General features: G+C 51.8%; 1 protein-coding gene across 2 annotated transcripts; it reads right to left on the reverse strand.

Annotated features, from left to right (window-relative positions):
* Positions 1–2,188: 2,188 nt before the first annotated feature.
* Positions 2,189–15,171, reverse strand: TP53 (tumor protein p53). Of its 2 annotated transcripts, none has more exons than XM_002924437.4 (11): positions 15,020–15,171; positions 6,303–6,404; positions 6,139–6,160; positions 5,817–6,056; positions 5,257–5,443; positions 5,062–5,174; positions 4,727–4,836; positions 4,323–4,459; positions 4,155–4,228; positions 3,694–3,800; positions 2,189–3,113 (listed from the first exon to the last, which is right to left on the reverse strand). In XM_002924437.4, exons 2-11 carry the CDS (start codon positions 6,374–6,376, stop codon positions 3,032–3,034), a joined length of 1,146 nt encoding a protein of 381 aa, XP_002924483.1. In that variant the 5' UTR covers positions 6,377–6,404; positions 15,020–15,171; the 3' UTR covers positions 2,189–3,031. The 2 variants fall into 2 exon arrangements, with proteins under 2 accessions (XP_002924483.1, XP_019660679.1); XM_019805120.2 differs by having other exon boundaries at positions 6,303–6,401; positions 15,020–15,151.
* Positions 15,172–15,193: the final 22 nt, after the last annotated feature.

Here is a 15,193-nt window from a genome sequence, read left to right on the forward strand (position 1 = left end):
GGAGGGAGGGAGGGAGGGAGGGAGGGAGGCAGACTCCTGTTGAGCATGGGGTTTGATCCCAGGACCCTGAGATCAGGGCCTGAGCTGAAGGCAGACACTTAGCCCCTGAGCCACCCAGGCGCACCTAGTTTTCTTTTCTTTTTCTTTTTTTTTTTTTTTTTTTTAAGATTTTATTTATTTATTTGACAGAGAGAGACAGCCAGCGAGAGAGGGAACACAAGCAGGGGGAGTGGGAAAGGAAGAAGCAGGCTCCCGGCGGAGAAACTTGATCTGGGGCTCGATCCCAGAACGCTGGGATCATGCCCTGAGCCGAAGGCAGACACTTAACGACTGAGCCACCCAGGCGTCCCTAGTTTTCATTTTTTAAAGTAATCTCTACACCCAATGTAGGGTTTGAACTAGTGACCCTGAGATCAAGAGTTGTGTGCTCTACCAACTGAGCCAGCCAGGCGCCCTTCTTTCCTTTTTAAATTTATCTCCCCACCCCCAAGCTCCTGCTTTTGGATTTACCCTTTCAACCAGTTTGCTTTCTCTTTCAACAATTTGTATCTTTTTTTAGGATGCACAGTAGGTTCCTTTTGCTTCTCTCTCTCTCTTTTTAAAGAATAATGAAAGCATTTATGGCTATGCATTTTCCTCAGAGTACACCTTTTGCTGGATCTCATAGCTTTGAGAACTCTGTGTTCTTGAATTCAGGGAGATAAGTTTTTCAGCATTCCACATCTCAGTGGTACAGGGCTCGGGCTTTGAGCTTGAGGGCAGAGGCCGTGTCTGCCACAGGTCCCAACGGCTTAGAACAGAGCCAGGCAGAGTAAAGCACCAGCGAATGCCCACAAATGACTGAAGGAACATGAGGAAAGGAAGCAAACAGGTGGGACTAGAGAGTTAGGGACCCATTCTAGGTCTGCAAACCCAGCCTTGCTCCTGGCCGGATGATCTACCAGCTCACAGAGGTTTTGGCAGAGCCAGTCAGATCTGCTTTCTGCAGGAGAACAGAAATAGAAACAGCCAGGGACGCAGTCTAGGGAAATGTGAGTCGGGGTGCTGGATGCTCTCAGAAGGGAGCTTCAAGGTGACCCATCTAGCAGAGTGAGGAGAGGGAATGAGTTTCGAGAGCTCTGGTTTGCCAAGGCCCCGGTGGGTGGGGAGGGATGAAGGAGAACTGTCTCTGAAGAAGATGGGGAGTGTTTGGCATTTCCCAGTAAGAAAAGAGAAAGAAGGTGGTTTTGCAGCCAGGGAGGCTGGTGGCCTCACAGCCACCTGGGATCCTTGGGGCCAGCCAAGGTAGTCCCACAGGTACTTAAAGCCTGGTCGATAAGGCTGAGAAGACAGTGCCCCAGAAGCCTGTCTGGCCCTCAGCACCCCTCCCTCTGCCTCCAGGGGGGAGTGGGCCAAGCCATGTCCCCACTGTCTGGCCATCCCTCCAAGCACTGACTCGGCCAGCAGCGGGTGATGGGGAGAGCTTGCGCCCAGCCCCCCTCCCTGGGAGCCAGCAGCACTGAGGAATAGGACAGGCGGGGGTGCTGAGCTCCCCAACCTCAGCTCTCCTCCCTACCCCAAGAAGCCCTTTGAAAGGTTTTCCTGGCAGAGTTTAAAGCTTCAATTCATTGAATTGCCTGGCATGAGGCCCAGGATGAGGGGATGCCGGGAAGGCCCCAGCCCCACACCCCAGCCCTCACCTTAGCCGCCCCCACTTTCCTGGGACCCAGGCCGGCAGGCCTCCCCTGCTCCCTTCTCTTCTTCCAACAGCACCCACTGCCTTTCCCCTCAGGGACCCAGGTATCCTGCCCCTTTCTTGTAGAGCAGATGGCCACCCCAGAGGCTCAGGCTTGCTAAATCAGACATTTAATCCCATAATCCTTGGTGAGAGGCTGATGGAGGGGGGCGGCAGCCCAATCCTAGAAGCAGGGACAGGAGAGAACCTTGTGCCAGCCCTGGCAGGAGGGGAGGAGGGACAGTTGGTTCCCGAGTTATGAATGGAGTCCCCCCCTCCCTTGTTGTCATGCAGCCCGCAGACTGACCCAGTCTCCAGCTTTTGTTCTTCTCCGGGAGCCCCGGCGTTGGGCCCCCCGGCCCACGCTCCCGGGAGACTCAGGTGGCTGCCTCCCAGCGTCACCTCCTTCCTCACCCCTGCGGCATGGTGGGCCCCACACAGCCTGCCCAGGGGCCCACCCCCCACGCACACAGGTGATAGTAAAATTTTATTGTAAAATTAGAGACTGCTGTAAAAACAGAATATAAAAAGGGAGGAGGAGGGGGGGTGTGGTGATGCGTGCAGAGCGCAAAAGAAGTCGACTTGAGCAACTTGGGGAAGTAGAAAGATCTCTGTAGACAGATTCTCCACCAGGGATGGAATCAATCTTTCCAGCTGTGAGATGGGACTGAGGTTTCCTCTTGGGTGCTGGGGCTCCCCTAGAGGTCGGACAGGATTTGGCCAGGCCAGCAAGGAAGGGACCCCTCACCAGCTGCCCCTTCGTACAAGTTGTCACCACACCCACCAGCAGGGACAGGGAACCAGCACTCACGAAGGCACCAAGTCACAGTCATCACGGGATAAAAGGGCTGTTTTGGGGGGCCAGACTAACATAATTTCATTCACCCTCACTACAAACTCCGTGAGGTAGGTATGGTTATCAGCATTTCATAAAAATGGCTTATGAAATTAGGAAATTTCAACCACTGGGTAAAACGGTAGAGAACTGGGCTCATAGCCCAGCGTGTGATTGATTCCTGACCTTCAGGAACATTTTCCTACCTCTCCCATGGTTCCTCACAATAAAAATCTTTAAAAACCAGGCTGGAACGTTCTACGTCCTCCCCACCCTGACCAACGACCTTGTAGGCCAACTTCTTTAGCGGAGCCTTAAAGCAAGGCAAATGGAAGAATCCAGGGCGTCTCTGAGGCGCACCTGTACCAGGCAGTCAACACACCAAGCAGGTGCATTCAAGCTCCCACGTCCCAAAAATGCCAGGAAAGGAGGGCAAGGGGTCAGTGGAGGGCGGGGGAGGGGGACACAGGAAGCAGGGGACATCAGTCTGAGTCGGGTCCCTCTCTCTTGAACATCAGCTTTTTATGGCGGGAGGTAGACTGCCCCTTCTTAGCCTTCAGGTGGCTGTTGGGGAGACAAGGGGAGGGGAAGAGATGACATCCATGAGTGGGAGGCTGGGGACTCCTTGTCTTAGATCTAGGCTTGGAGGGCCCAAGACGGTAGCAAGGGGATTTCAGTTACAATGGCCGCCACCAACCACAGACATGTTTCCTGAGCATCGGGGGGACTTCTGTGTATGCTCTTCATCTTCCCCCGCCCCGTCTGATAAGCAAGGAAGCCGGGCCCAAGGAGGGGAACCGCAAGGTCACATGGACCTGCTCGTACTCGGCAGGGCTGGGGGTCTGTCCCAACTGCGCTGTGTCCAATACTCCCACATGGCTATCAGGCCCCTATTTGAGCCCCCAGCTCTGCACTAGCTGTTGCTAGAAATGACAAAGAAACACCCCTGCTCATCCCCTCAGGGGCTTGGGGACCTCCTGAGGATATACCTAGGGGGAGAGGAAAGCGTGTCTGGGCAGGGTGGGGCCCACCATGAGGGCCTCAGCTTCCTTTGACCATGAAGGTGGGATTGGAATGGAATCCTGTGGCTTTCCAAGGCAGGAAGGCAGGGGAGTGGGGCTGGGACAGGGCCCCGGTCACTCACCTGGAGTGAGCCCTGCTCCCCCCCGGCTCCTTGCCACTCAGGGCATCCTTCAGCTCCAAGGCCTCATTCAGCTCCCTGAACATATTGAAACGTTCACGCCCACGGATCTGTGACAGGGGAGGAGGGGGAGAGCGCAGCATGAAGGTGAAGCCCCAGTAACCTCGAACCCCCTCGGTGCGGTTAAGTGGCAGTCTGCGGCTAGGGACGGCTGCCCCCTGATGGCCAAGTGCCCTAATTGCAGGCAGAGCGGTCAAGAAAAAAACCGCATTCTGAGCGTGGGCTTGAAACAAATTTTCAACCCAGGAATATTCACTTCCGGAATCAGGGACAGGACCAGAGGAAAGGATGGACAGAGGAACAGGGCCTCGCCTCCCATTTGCCCCATTCGGTTTTTCTTCCCTCCTCCGTTCCCACTGAGTGGGGGGCAAGGCCTGCCTCCCTGTGCCTCCCAGACTTGGTACCTGAAGGGTGAAATATTCCCCATCCAGTGGCTTCTTCTTTTGTGGGGGAGAGCAGCTGGTGCTGGGAGGCAGTGCTGGGGAAGAGGGGAGGAAAGACAAAAGAAGGGTACCTTTTGAGCAGAGCTGCACCCTCTGTCTCCCCCACCACCTCTCATCCTGCCTGCTTACCTCGCTTAGTGCTTCCGGGGGGCAGCTCGGGGGAAGGCTCCCCCTTCTTACGGAAATTCTCCTCCTCTGTGCGCCGGTCTCTCCCAGGACAGGCACAGACACGTACCTCAAAGCTGCTCCGTCCCAGCACATTACCACTACCCAGGTAAGAAGACAGAAGCAGGAGGCAGTAAGGACGGTGAGCCCCCTGACTCCCGACCACCCTCCCCCTCTGTGGAGCTTGGGCCTAAGGAATATTGAGAAGCCACAGGTGAGAGGTTCCAAAGCCAGAGAAAGGAAACTGGGGGAGGCGGAAGGCAGGGGACAGCAGAGAGAGTCCACGTGTGGGGATGGGAATGAGTGGGCGGGATGGGTGTCAGTAAAGGGGGAAGTGGCCAGGGGCAGGGGGGCGTGAGGGGCCCTACCTGGAATCTTCCAGGGTGATGATGGTGAGGATGGGCCGCCGGTTCATGCCTCCCATGCAGGAACTGTTACACATGTAGTTATAGTGGACGGTGGTACAGTCAGAGCCGACCTGAGACAGAAGACAGCCCCGAGGTCAGGCCACCCCGCCCCCCGGGTGGGCCTGTAGTCTCTGTAGGCCTCAGATTCCCCAACCGTGGAACGGGGATAACCCATATGGCTCTGCACACCTCCCGGGGCCATGGGGAGCTTGATAGAAGGAGAAAGCCCCCCTATCTGCCACCTGACGAACCCCTCCAGCCCTCTCCGCCCAGAGACCTCAGATGCCAAACCAGACCTCGGGCGGCTCATAGGGCACCACCACGCTATGTCGGAAAGTGTTTCTGTCGTCCAAGTACTTGGCACGCAAGTTTCCTTCCACCCGGATGAGATGCTGAGGCGGGGCCAGCCCTAGGAGCAATCACAGAGGAATCAGGGCTTGGGGGCCTCTGGGCACTGGCCCCGATCGCGTCCATCGCCCCCGGCCGCTCACCATCACTACTGTCAGAGCAGCGCTCATGGTGGGGACAGCGCCGCACAACCTCTGTCACGAACTCCGACTTCTTATAAATGGCCATGGCGCGGACGCAGGTGTCGGGTGGGGGCGGGGAGTTGACCCACAGCTGCACGGGGCAGGTCTTTGCCAGCTGGCAAAACAGCTTGTTGAGGGAGGGGGAGTACTGTAAGGAAAGCAGAAGGGACGGGCAGGTCAGGGGACGAGTGCCTGGGGAGGGGTCAAATGGACAACAGCCAAATTACCCACTAGAAGCCACATGCTGCATGGGGAGGGTGGCTGGACATGGCGGGGGTGGGGTCTGAATCTCAGAAGCTTACTTTAAAGAGCCAAGGACTGAATCGGTGAAGGAAAATGAAGAAGGGTTCCACGGCCCCATACGATGAGAAGGGTGAAAGCCCAAGGTCACAGACTAAAGAGGTAAATCTGACAGGAAGTGCAGACAGGAGCAGCATTCAAAGTCCCGAACAGAAAAACCCAAGCGGATGTGGCCAAGCACCGAACAGTCCCATGGAAAGTAGCCTGTTAGGGCCACTGACCGTGCAAGTAACAGACTTGGCTGTCCCGGAATGCAGGAACCCCAGACGGAACCCATAGGTGCCAGGGTAGGTCTTCGGGGAAGGGACAGAGGATGACAGGGGCCAGGAGATGGCTGGTCCAGGGGCCGCAGGGGCAGGAGCCACTGGCATCCTGGGAGTGTCATCTGAACCTTCGTCCATCCAGTTCACGACGCCTTCTGAGAGCAGCAGTTCATCCACTCCTGGGGACAGCTCGGAAGACTGCAGGTGGAGAGACAAGAGTTGGAAGGCTAGGTCCCCAGCCCCTGGTCCCCCACCGGCCCTCCCCACATCCAGTCCTTACCAGAACATTGTTTTCAGGAAGTCTGGAAGACAAGAGCAGAACGTCAGTGCTGGTGTTTGCTCCCCACAGGCTTCTACCAGGGGGCCTGGGGATGGGGGTGGGTGGGCAGGACGGGGCAGTGGTCCCGGGAGGCTGGTGGGGCGCCTGCCCTGCCCTCTACTTACAGGTTCCACAATTCGGAAAATGTCTCCTGGCTCAGAGGGGGGTCGATGGTGAGCTCCGACTGTGGGTCCTGCATCGCAGCTCCTGGGAAGGGAGCGTGGCTGCTGTGGAGAGCAAAGTGGGGGTACAGCCTGAGATACGCCCAACCCGGGCTCCCCAACCCCAAGGCAGGGACCCCTCCACCAGCACCATACCAGGGCCTGAGATGCCGCGGCCCCTGGTCTCCCCAGGAGCCGGGCTGCTCCTGCCAGCCCCTTGATGACCCAGACCACCCCAGCCCACCCCACCCGTCCTCGGCCTTGAGGCACACAGATAACCGGAGAGGGAATTCCAGCCTTCCCACCACTGAGTCCATAAGCCTTCCTGAAAGGGTACCTACTTCTATCCTCCGTCCTGGTAATAAGGATGAGACATGTCAGCCCACACCCTCCACCTGGGGGAGGGTACCTCCATTGACCCCCATGTTCGCCACCTGACCCCCTTCATCACGAAGCTTCCTGAAAAACCGCTATCTCCACTCCCACCCTTGGCTAACAGAGTCCTCAGGCTTCCCCCGCCTGCCTCTCTGAGCTCATCTTCTAGCTCTCTCCAGCCACTGGCTGCCCTTCTCTGCTGCCAGACACAGCCCGGTTCACCCGGCCACTGGTTCCCTCTACTGGGAGCCCTGGTCTGGCCACTGCCGCGGGGAGGCACCTTCTAGGGCCTCATCTTGACCATCACAGCTCCTCAGTGATGTCTGCCCAGACCACCCAGGCAAAGACTGCCCACCAAACTGTCACCCAATTTTAAGTCTTGGCCCGGGACATTGTCTGATACCTTTTCTTAAAGGTCCTTGGGGCAGGCTTATTACCCGCTGTGCTCAGCACAGTGCTAGCAAAATGCCCTGTGCTCGCTCGGGCTCACTGACTGCAGTGAGTGACAGAACCCTTGTGCCCAGGCCGTGAGCACGTTGTGAGCTGTCCAAGGAGCAAGCAGTTGTGTGTGGGGGGGGAGGCGGCGTGTGTGTGTGTGTGTGTGTGTCACAGTCCCGGGTGCCCTAAGCTATGCTGCCACCGTCTCATGACATCTTCCCCGGACACCAAGTTTGTCCTGAGTTTTGCTGGGGCGGGACGGTGGGGGTGGGCACTCCCTCTGCGGACGACCCCGTTCATTACTTCTGTCTTGTAGAGCGAGGGCAAGCCCATCACCCCCACCCCTGACCCCAGCAGCGCCTCCCATGATCACCTCCCTGCTCCCCGCACCCCCCCCCTCCGCCGTCAACTTTCACCTGCTCCCAGGGCCTGATTTCTTACATACTCAGAGTTTGTGAAATCCTTTCATGTGGGTTAATTCGTTTGTCCCGAGAACCACACTGGCCGCCCCTGAGCTCCCCGCACCCGACAGGTGACCCTGACAAGTGAGGAATCCGCCTCTTAGAGAGAGGGGAAGGGACCCACCCACAGCACACACAGATGAACGAATGAGCTTTTATTGAAAATGACCATTCAGACATCTAGGAGGAAGATGCTTGCTTCAACACAGACCACTCTCTCTGCAGAGCTCTCTTTTGTTCAGGCTGGAGGGTTAGATTTTGGCTGACGAAGTCCTCCAGTGAAGAGGCTGGCAAAGGCCTCCTCATCACAGCTGCCAACACTGATGGGTGGGGGTGGGAATGGACAATGCCCGTGCAAGGAGGAAGGCAAGAGGGGGCGGCAGGGGAGTGATCCCAAACACTGGCTTGGCGGGACAAGACCAGGACCCCCCCCCCATCAATGATCAAAAGAACTTTGAGATATTATGGAAGGGAGTTTCAGAAGTCAAAAGCCCGAGGGTTGACATTGTACTGTTACACTTGCTGTGTGACCTTACCTACCTTACGGGCTGGCCTTTTGGCTTCCTCACAGACAGGCGTGGAGTTTTGCTCATCTTTATATGAAAGTACCCAGGACCGGGAGACACGAGCAGCAGGCTAGGCCTGCCTCCCAGGCTTGCCACCTATTAGCTGTGTAATTTGGGGAGGTTACTTAACCTCTCTGGGCCTCCGTGTCCCGTGGTCGAAAATAGTACCCTATTTATTATGGGTAACGTATAGAGCCGAGAAAAGTGCCCGGCACATAATAAGAGCTCGACAAACGTGTTTGTTTATAGGATTGTCCCACTTCATGAGTTCCATATCGCAGGCACAATCACTAGGAAACCTTTTCAGAGCAGGTACTTCTCAGGGATGAGCATCAAAGGCCATTAAACAAAATTTTCAGAAGCTGAATCATTCTTTGCAAATGGCTGGGGAGGCCACAGACCCAGCTGGCACTCCATCGAGGGGCCCAGCCCACCACCATCCGGACAGTGGCTGCTGTTTACCATCCCTACAGGGGCCCACGCTCCTGGTGGCTTACTTCATTAATCCTCTCAAGAAGTCAGTACCATAGGTATCATCAGCGGAGGGAACTGAGGTTGTAGGAAGCTCACTTATCCAGGTTCAGAAACTTCCCAAGAGGCAGGGTGAGGGATCTGAACCTGGGCTGTCCAAAGCCCACACCCAGGCTCTAAATAATTATGCTCCTCTGGCTTCATCCAGAGTCTGGTGTAAAAAACTTCCTTGGCTGAAACCTGTTTGGGGAAAAAACCAAGATGATTCTGGAAAGTACTAAGGCAGTGTCTGGCCACTGACTGCTTTGCAAAACCACTTCTAGGTAGACCCCCTTAGAAGAGGGCTGTCTGGGGCAGCAGCACGAGTTCTGCACAAATTATGTGCGTGTCAGTGTGGTTCTCCACGATGGGTGATGAGAAACATTACTACCCACCAGCAGGGAATGGCTCCACGAAATACAAGAGACATTTACTGCAGCAGTTTGAGGAAATGAATTTATCTGTGTGTATGTAACTAGATTGAGCTCACAGGTGGATCAAAAAAATACCGTTTGGGGCGGGGAGCCAAACACAGTAACGTAAGTAGGTTATGTGAGCTACAAATACAAAATGACTACAGTTGACTCTTGAACAGCGTGCGGGTTGGGGGCAGCGTCCCGTGTGCTGTTGAAAACCCGTGTGGATCTCTTGACTGCCCCCAAATTTAACTACTAACAGCCTACTGTTGAGCAGAAGCCTTACCACTAACATAAACGATCAATTAACATATTTTGTATTTATTATATACTGTATTAGAAATTTATTTATTTATTTGAGAGGGAAGGAGAGACAGAGAGCATACAGATGGAGAGAAAGAAGGAGAAGCAGACTCCCCACTGAGCAGAGAGTCCAACGAGGGGCTCCATCCCTGGACGGCAAGATCACTACCTGAGCCAAAGGCAGATGCTTCCCCAACCCAGCCACCCAGGCGCCCCTTATATACCATATTCTTAAAGTAAGCTAGGGACAGGGGCGCTTGGATGGCTAAGTTGGTTGAGTGTCTGCCTTTAGCTCAGTCATGATCCCAGGGTCCTGGGAGCCCACGTTGGGGTCCCTGCTCAGCACACAGCCTGCTTCTCCCCCTGCCCCTCCCCCTGTGCGTGTTCACTCTCTCCCTCTATCTTTCTCAAAAAAATAAATAAAATCTTAAAAAAAAAAGCAAGCTAGAGATAATGCTATTAAGATAATCACCAGGAAAAAAGACATTCATAATACTGTACTGTATTTATCAAAAAAACCCATGGATTAAGTGGTCCCATGCAGTTCACACCTGTGTTGTTCAAGGAACAACTGTATTTACTGCTTATAAACATATATATGTGAAAGCATGAAAGAAAGGCAAGAATAAAAACTCACAAATCTATGATAGTGATGGCCTCAGAGAGAGGGAGATACATATGCTCATGGGACTGGGGGTACTGTCAGAGGGTTTTAGCTTCATTAACGAAAAAAAATTTAAAAAAGATGGTAGTCATATATTACTTGTATATTAAAATAGGGACACAAATAAGATAAAATGTTAAGCGTTATAATTATTTGGTGGAAATATGAGTATTGTATTATTCTCATCTGTTTTTCCAAAATTAAAAAAACCTAAAAAAGAAAATTGCATAAGACTTACTACGGACAATTTCAAACACATAAAAAAGCTAAAAAGAATGATGTGCCCCCATGTATCCATCTTTTAGCTTCAGGAATAATCAACATTCTGCCTTTATTGTCTCCCCTAAACCCCCAGCCGCTCCCCAGAAGCCCACAAATGTTTTTGAGGTAAAATCTATGTAAGTTGAAATGCACGATCTTAATTTTACCACTTAGATAACAAAATTGGGCACATTTTGATACAACCTTGTAACCCAGGCCTACCAAGCCTAAGACACTTTGCTGCGTTTCCTTCTGGAAGTTATACATTTTATAGTTAGGTCTACTATCCATTTCGAACTGTGAACGGTGTGAGGTAGGGGTCAAAGTCCGAGTTTCAGCTTGTCGTTTCAGCACTATCTCTTCTTCAGACTTTCCTTCCTCGCGGTGGATTCATTTGGGGGCCTTTGCAGAAAACCATTTGACTAAACTTATGTGTCTTTTCCTGAGGTCTATTCTGTTCACAATTGTTGTGTTACAGTAGCTTTATAGTGATCTTGAAGTCAGCTAGTTTAAGACCTCCAACTTTGTACTACATTTTCATTTTGGAATCAGCTTGTCCGTTTCTACAAACAGACCTGCTAGGATTTTGATTGGGATTAAATTAAATCATTTTGGAGAGTACTGACATCTCAACACTACTGAGTGTTCCATCTATGGTACTCTGTTATTTAAATCTTCCTTAAATTCTCTCAGCAGTATTTTGCAGTTTTTAATATAGAACCCTTGTCCACCTTTTGTTCAATTTATCTTTGGGTATGCCATGTTTTTGGATGCTTTGTAAGTGGCACTGTTTTTACAATTTATTTTCTTTTCTTTTTTTTTTTTTTTTAAAGATTTTATTTATTTATTTGACAGATAGAGACAGCCAGTGAGAGAGGGAACACAAGCAGGGGGAGTGGGAGAGGAAGAAGCAGGCTCATAGCGGAGGAGCCTGATGTGGGGCTTGATCCCATAACGCCGGGATCACGCCCTGAGCCGAAGGCAGATGCTTAACCGCTGTGCCACCCAGGCGCCCCATACAATTTATTTTCTGATTTCAGATTCAACGGTTGCTATTATATAAAAATACACTTTATGTATATTGCTTTTGAAACCTGTGACCTTGTTATAAGTCGTGATAGTTCTCCTCTTTAAAGGATTTTTTACAGTAATTTCTACATCCAATGTGGGGCTCAAACTTAAAACCCCAAGATCAAGAGTGGCGTGCTCTACTGACTGAGCCCGCCAGGTGCCCCTCATGACAGTTTTTCAATGAATCCTCTGTTAGCCTGGTTAACACCTTCAGTATAATGTTGCAGGGGTGAGAATCAAATCCTCTTCTAGTTCCTGATTTTAGAAAACAAGCATTCAGTCTATCATGATTATGTACTGACGATAATTTGATTGTGGGTGTCGTTTATTGGACTGAGAAAGTTTTCCTTTTCCTAGTTTGCTGGGAGATTGGCTTTTTTCTTTCTTTCTTCTTTTTTTAAAATCATGACTAGGTGTTGCATAGTATCAACTGCTTTTTATTCATCTGTGGAAATGATCATAGGACTTTTTAAAAAAAGATTTTATTTATTTATTTATTTGAGAGAGAGAGAGCACAAGTGGGGTGAGGGTCAGAGGGAGGAGACCCCCTGCTGAGCAGGGAGCCCCATGTGGGACTCGATCCTGGGACTTGGGGATCATGATCCCAGCTGAAGGCAGGCGCCTAAGGACTGAGCCACCCAAGCGCCAATCATTGGATTTTTATCCTTTGATCTGTTAGTGTGGCAAATTGTACTGACTGATTTTTTAAATGTTAAAACATTGCAGTCCAGAGATAAACTCCACTTGGTCAGGATGTATTTATCATTTTTACAGATTATCAGATTTGATTTGCTAAGATTTGTTAGATTTTTGCATATATATTATGCAAATATGCATATCTGGATATTTTGCAAGAATATCGGTCTAAATGTCTTTTCTCGTAACGTCCTTGTCTGGTTTTGGTATCAGGATTCTCAGGATATCATGAAATTGGGAAATGTTACCTTTTCTATATTCTGAAAGTTTGTGTAAGATTGCTGTTGTTTCTTCCTCAAATGTTTGAAGAGAAGAACAACAAAGAAAAAACAGAACAGAAAACAGCATTAACATAGTAGCCTTAAACCCAAAACTTACAAGAATTGCATTAAATTAAATAGACCAAGCACTCCAATTAAAAGCAATTTAGTGGGGGGAAAGGAGGGCTGTTTCAACAAGTTGGAGCTAGAAGAACAGGATATCTATATAGGAACCCCCCCAAAAGAACCCCTACCTCACATCATGATAAAAATTATTTTAAAATTAATTAGTTAATAATTATGGCTCATAGACCTAAGTATAAAACCTAAAACCGTAAAGGTTCTAGAAGAAAATATCCTAGAGAGTATCTTCATGACCTTAGGGTCAGCAAAAATTTTCTAAACAGGTCACAGAAAACGTTTGAAAGACAGAAGATGAATCTTCTGGGGCTCCTTCTTAGACACTGACAAAGAGGTAAGGAACAGGTCAGGAGAAAACACAGATACCGACAAAAGAGGCCTATCCAGAATACATAAAAGCTACATGCAGCTGAACACAATTTAAAAAAGCAAATAAACCAAGTTAAAAAAGGGGGGGGGATTTGAAGACCCACTTCCATTTACAACATAGGACTAGCCAATAAGCACGTGGAAACTGATCCTAGCTAAGACGACTGCAAATGAAAACCACAATGATGGACCACTTTCGAAAGACTGACAAACCACATGTGAGGAGGGACGGCTCTTGCTGGTGGGAATGTAACACGGGACAACCACTTTGAAATGTGAGATTTTAAAAACTAAGTTTAGATCTTCTCTCTTACCTAGCAATTCCCCGCCCAAGCAGTTATCCAAAAAACCAGGAAAACATATGACCACAAAGAGAATTGTACAAGAATGTTAATAGCAGCTTTATTCGAAATAACCCCAAATGGGAAACCACTCAAGTGGTCACCGAAAGGAGAATGGATAAACAATCCACGGTTTATTCATCCGACGAGATGTGCTAAATACAAAGGAGCAAAACACTGATACACTACCGATACATTTAGTAACACGGACGGATGTCACAGGCATTATGCCGCCCACCAGAAGCCTACACAAAGGGGAACATACTGTGTGAGTCCGTTTACAGGACGTTCTCCAACGGGCAGAACTGGTGACAGAACTCAAAATAAGGACGAGGGTCAGAGATTGACTGGGAAGAGGCACGACGAAATGTGCATTTTGACACGCTGGGGATTAGCTGCCAAAACCCGTCTAATTGCCGTGGGTTTAAATGCTACCTGGATTTCGGAACAAGCTGCACACACGCCCGGCGCGTAGAGGCCGCTACCGAGCAGGTGCGCAGGTGAGCGAGCGCCGGCTGGAGGCACCGCGCGGGGAGTGACGGGCGGGCGGGCGGCCGGACCCCCGTCCCTTCGGCTCCCTTCGGCTCTACTCGGTTCCCCTCGGCTCAGCTGGCCCCGCCTCCTCCAGGCCCGCCCCTTCCGCCCCCAAGACGTTCGCTCTGCGTCCGGAATCGGAATGGCTGAGCCCAGAGCCGGATGCCAAAGAAACCGGGTCTCGGCCACAAATAAACGGCGCATCGTCGCACTCTGTCATCATTTCACTCTCAAGCGAACCCCTTCTCGCAAATACCCAGGGCTTAGCCGTCGGCACGCTTTTTAAAACCCCGTCCCTCGCAGTGGTAGCGTCCGCCGGGAACTCAGCCGACGGGGTGGAGCACACCACTCAAAGAGGGGGAGGGATCGAGGTTTGCATCAAAACAGACCCTCCCTCCCTCCCTCCCCGAAGCGGCAGCTAAGTGGTCGAGGAAGGAAAAAAAAAAAAAAGGAGAGGAGGGGGCTGGCAGGCGCCCTCCGCACGGAAGCGGAGCCAAGCTAAATGACATTTTCTCTCTTCTTCCCTTTCCACGGGTGAACAGTGAGCTGCTCCGGAAAAAAGAAACCGGAAACGCTGCGGCAAAGTGGCAGAAATGTAAATGTGCAGCCAAACAATAACAGGGCTCGCGGGCCTCTCGGACCTGGACAGTCCTGCCCGGCTTCGCGGGCAAACCTCTCGTGCAGCACTTCCCACTTCCGCGACTGACAGTCTAATTGGATTTTCTCCATCTAGCGGAGCCGGGGACCGGTTGGAAAGATCCCTTCAGGAAGGACAAAGGTCCGGAAGTTATGGGACCTTAGCAGATTGGGCTTCCTGGATCAACCCCCAAATAATCATTTCGGAATGGAGCCCGAGGTTCCACCAGGATGCGGTGGGCTCGAAAACCTGGGGCCATGCGTCCCCAAAATTCCGAGACCCGAAAATCTCAGATCCTGATGCTTTGTGCGCCTTATTTCAGGGTTCCCCACACCCAGCATTGGGATAGGGGGCTGGGTGGGGTGGGGTGGGGTGGGGAAGAACCCCTTAGGCCGGCTGCAGGTCCCACTCTCCTGTTCAGCTCCGAGTCCGGCTGGTCCTAACATCACCATCACCTACACCCACGCCTCCCAACACTGCATTCCTAGGTTGGTGCCGCCAGCCAAACCTCCATTCCCCCAAATCGCTAAGTCCCAGTGCCCCACCCCCAGACCCCCACAATGCTCCCAAGCTGAAAATACACGGAGCCGAGAGCCGGTGACTCAGAGAGGACTCATCTGGCTCAGTCAGGAGCTTACCCGAACCTCAGGGGAGCGTGTCACCGTCCTGGGAAGCACGCTCCGAGGCCGGACGCCAGTTGACCCCGGAGCCCCGCGACTACCTGCGCCCAGGATCGTGGCTCTGGACTTTTGAGAGGCTCAAAACTTTTAGCGCCAGTCGGAGCACATGGGAGGGGAAAATCCCAATCCCAG

Source organism: Ailuropoda melanoleuca, chromosome 17 (assembly GCF_002007445.2).
Source record: "Ailuropoda melanoleuca isolate Jingjing chromosome 17, ASM200744v2, whole genome shotgun sequence".
NCBI lineage: Eukaryota > Metazoa > Chordata > Mammalia > Carnivora > Ursidae > Ailuropoda > Ailuropoda melanoleuca.

Excerpts from the sequence above, each read along its gene's own strand:
- TP53 (XM_002924437.4), bottom strand. The coding sequence starts at position 6,376 with ATGCAGGACCCACAGTCGGAGCTCACCATCGACCCCCCTCTGAGCCAG. Across the intron at positions 4,460-4,726 it reads ATCACCCTGGAAGATTCCAG|TGGTAATGTGCTGGGACGGA; the intron begins GTAGGGCCCCTC and ends TTACCTGGGTAG. Across the intron at positions 4,229-4,322 it reads CCCCGGAAGCACTAAGCGAG|CACTGCCTCCCAGCACCAGC; the intron begins GTAAGCAGGCAG and ends CCTCTTCCCCAG.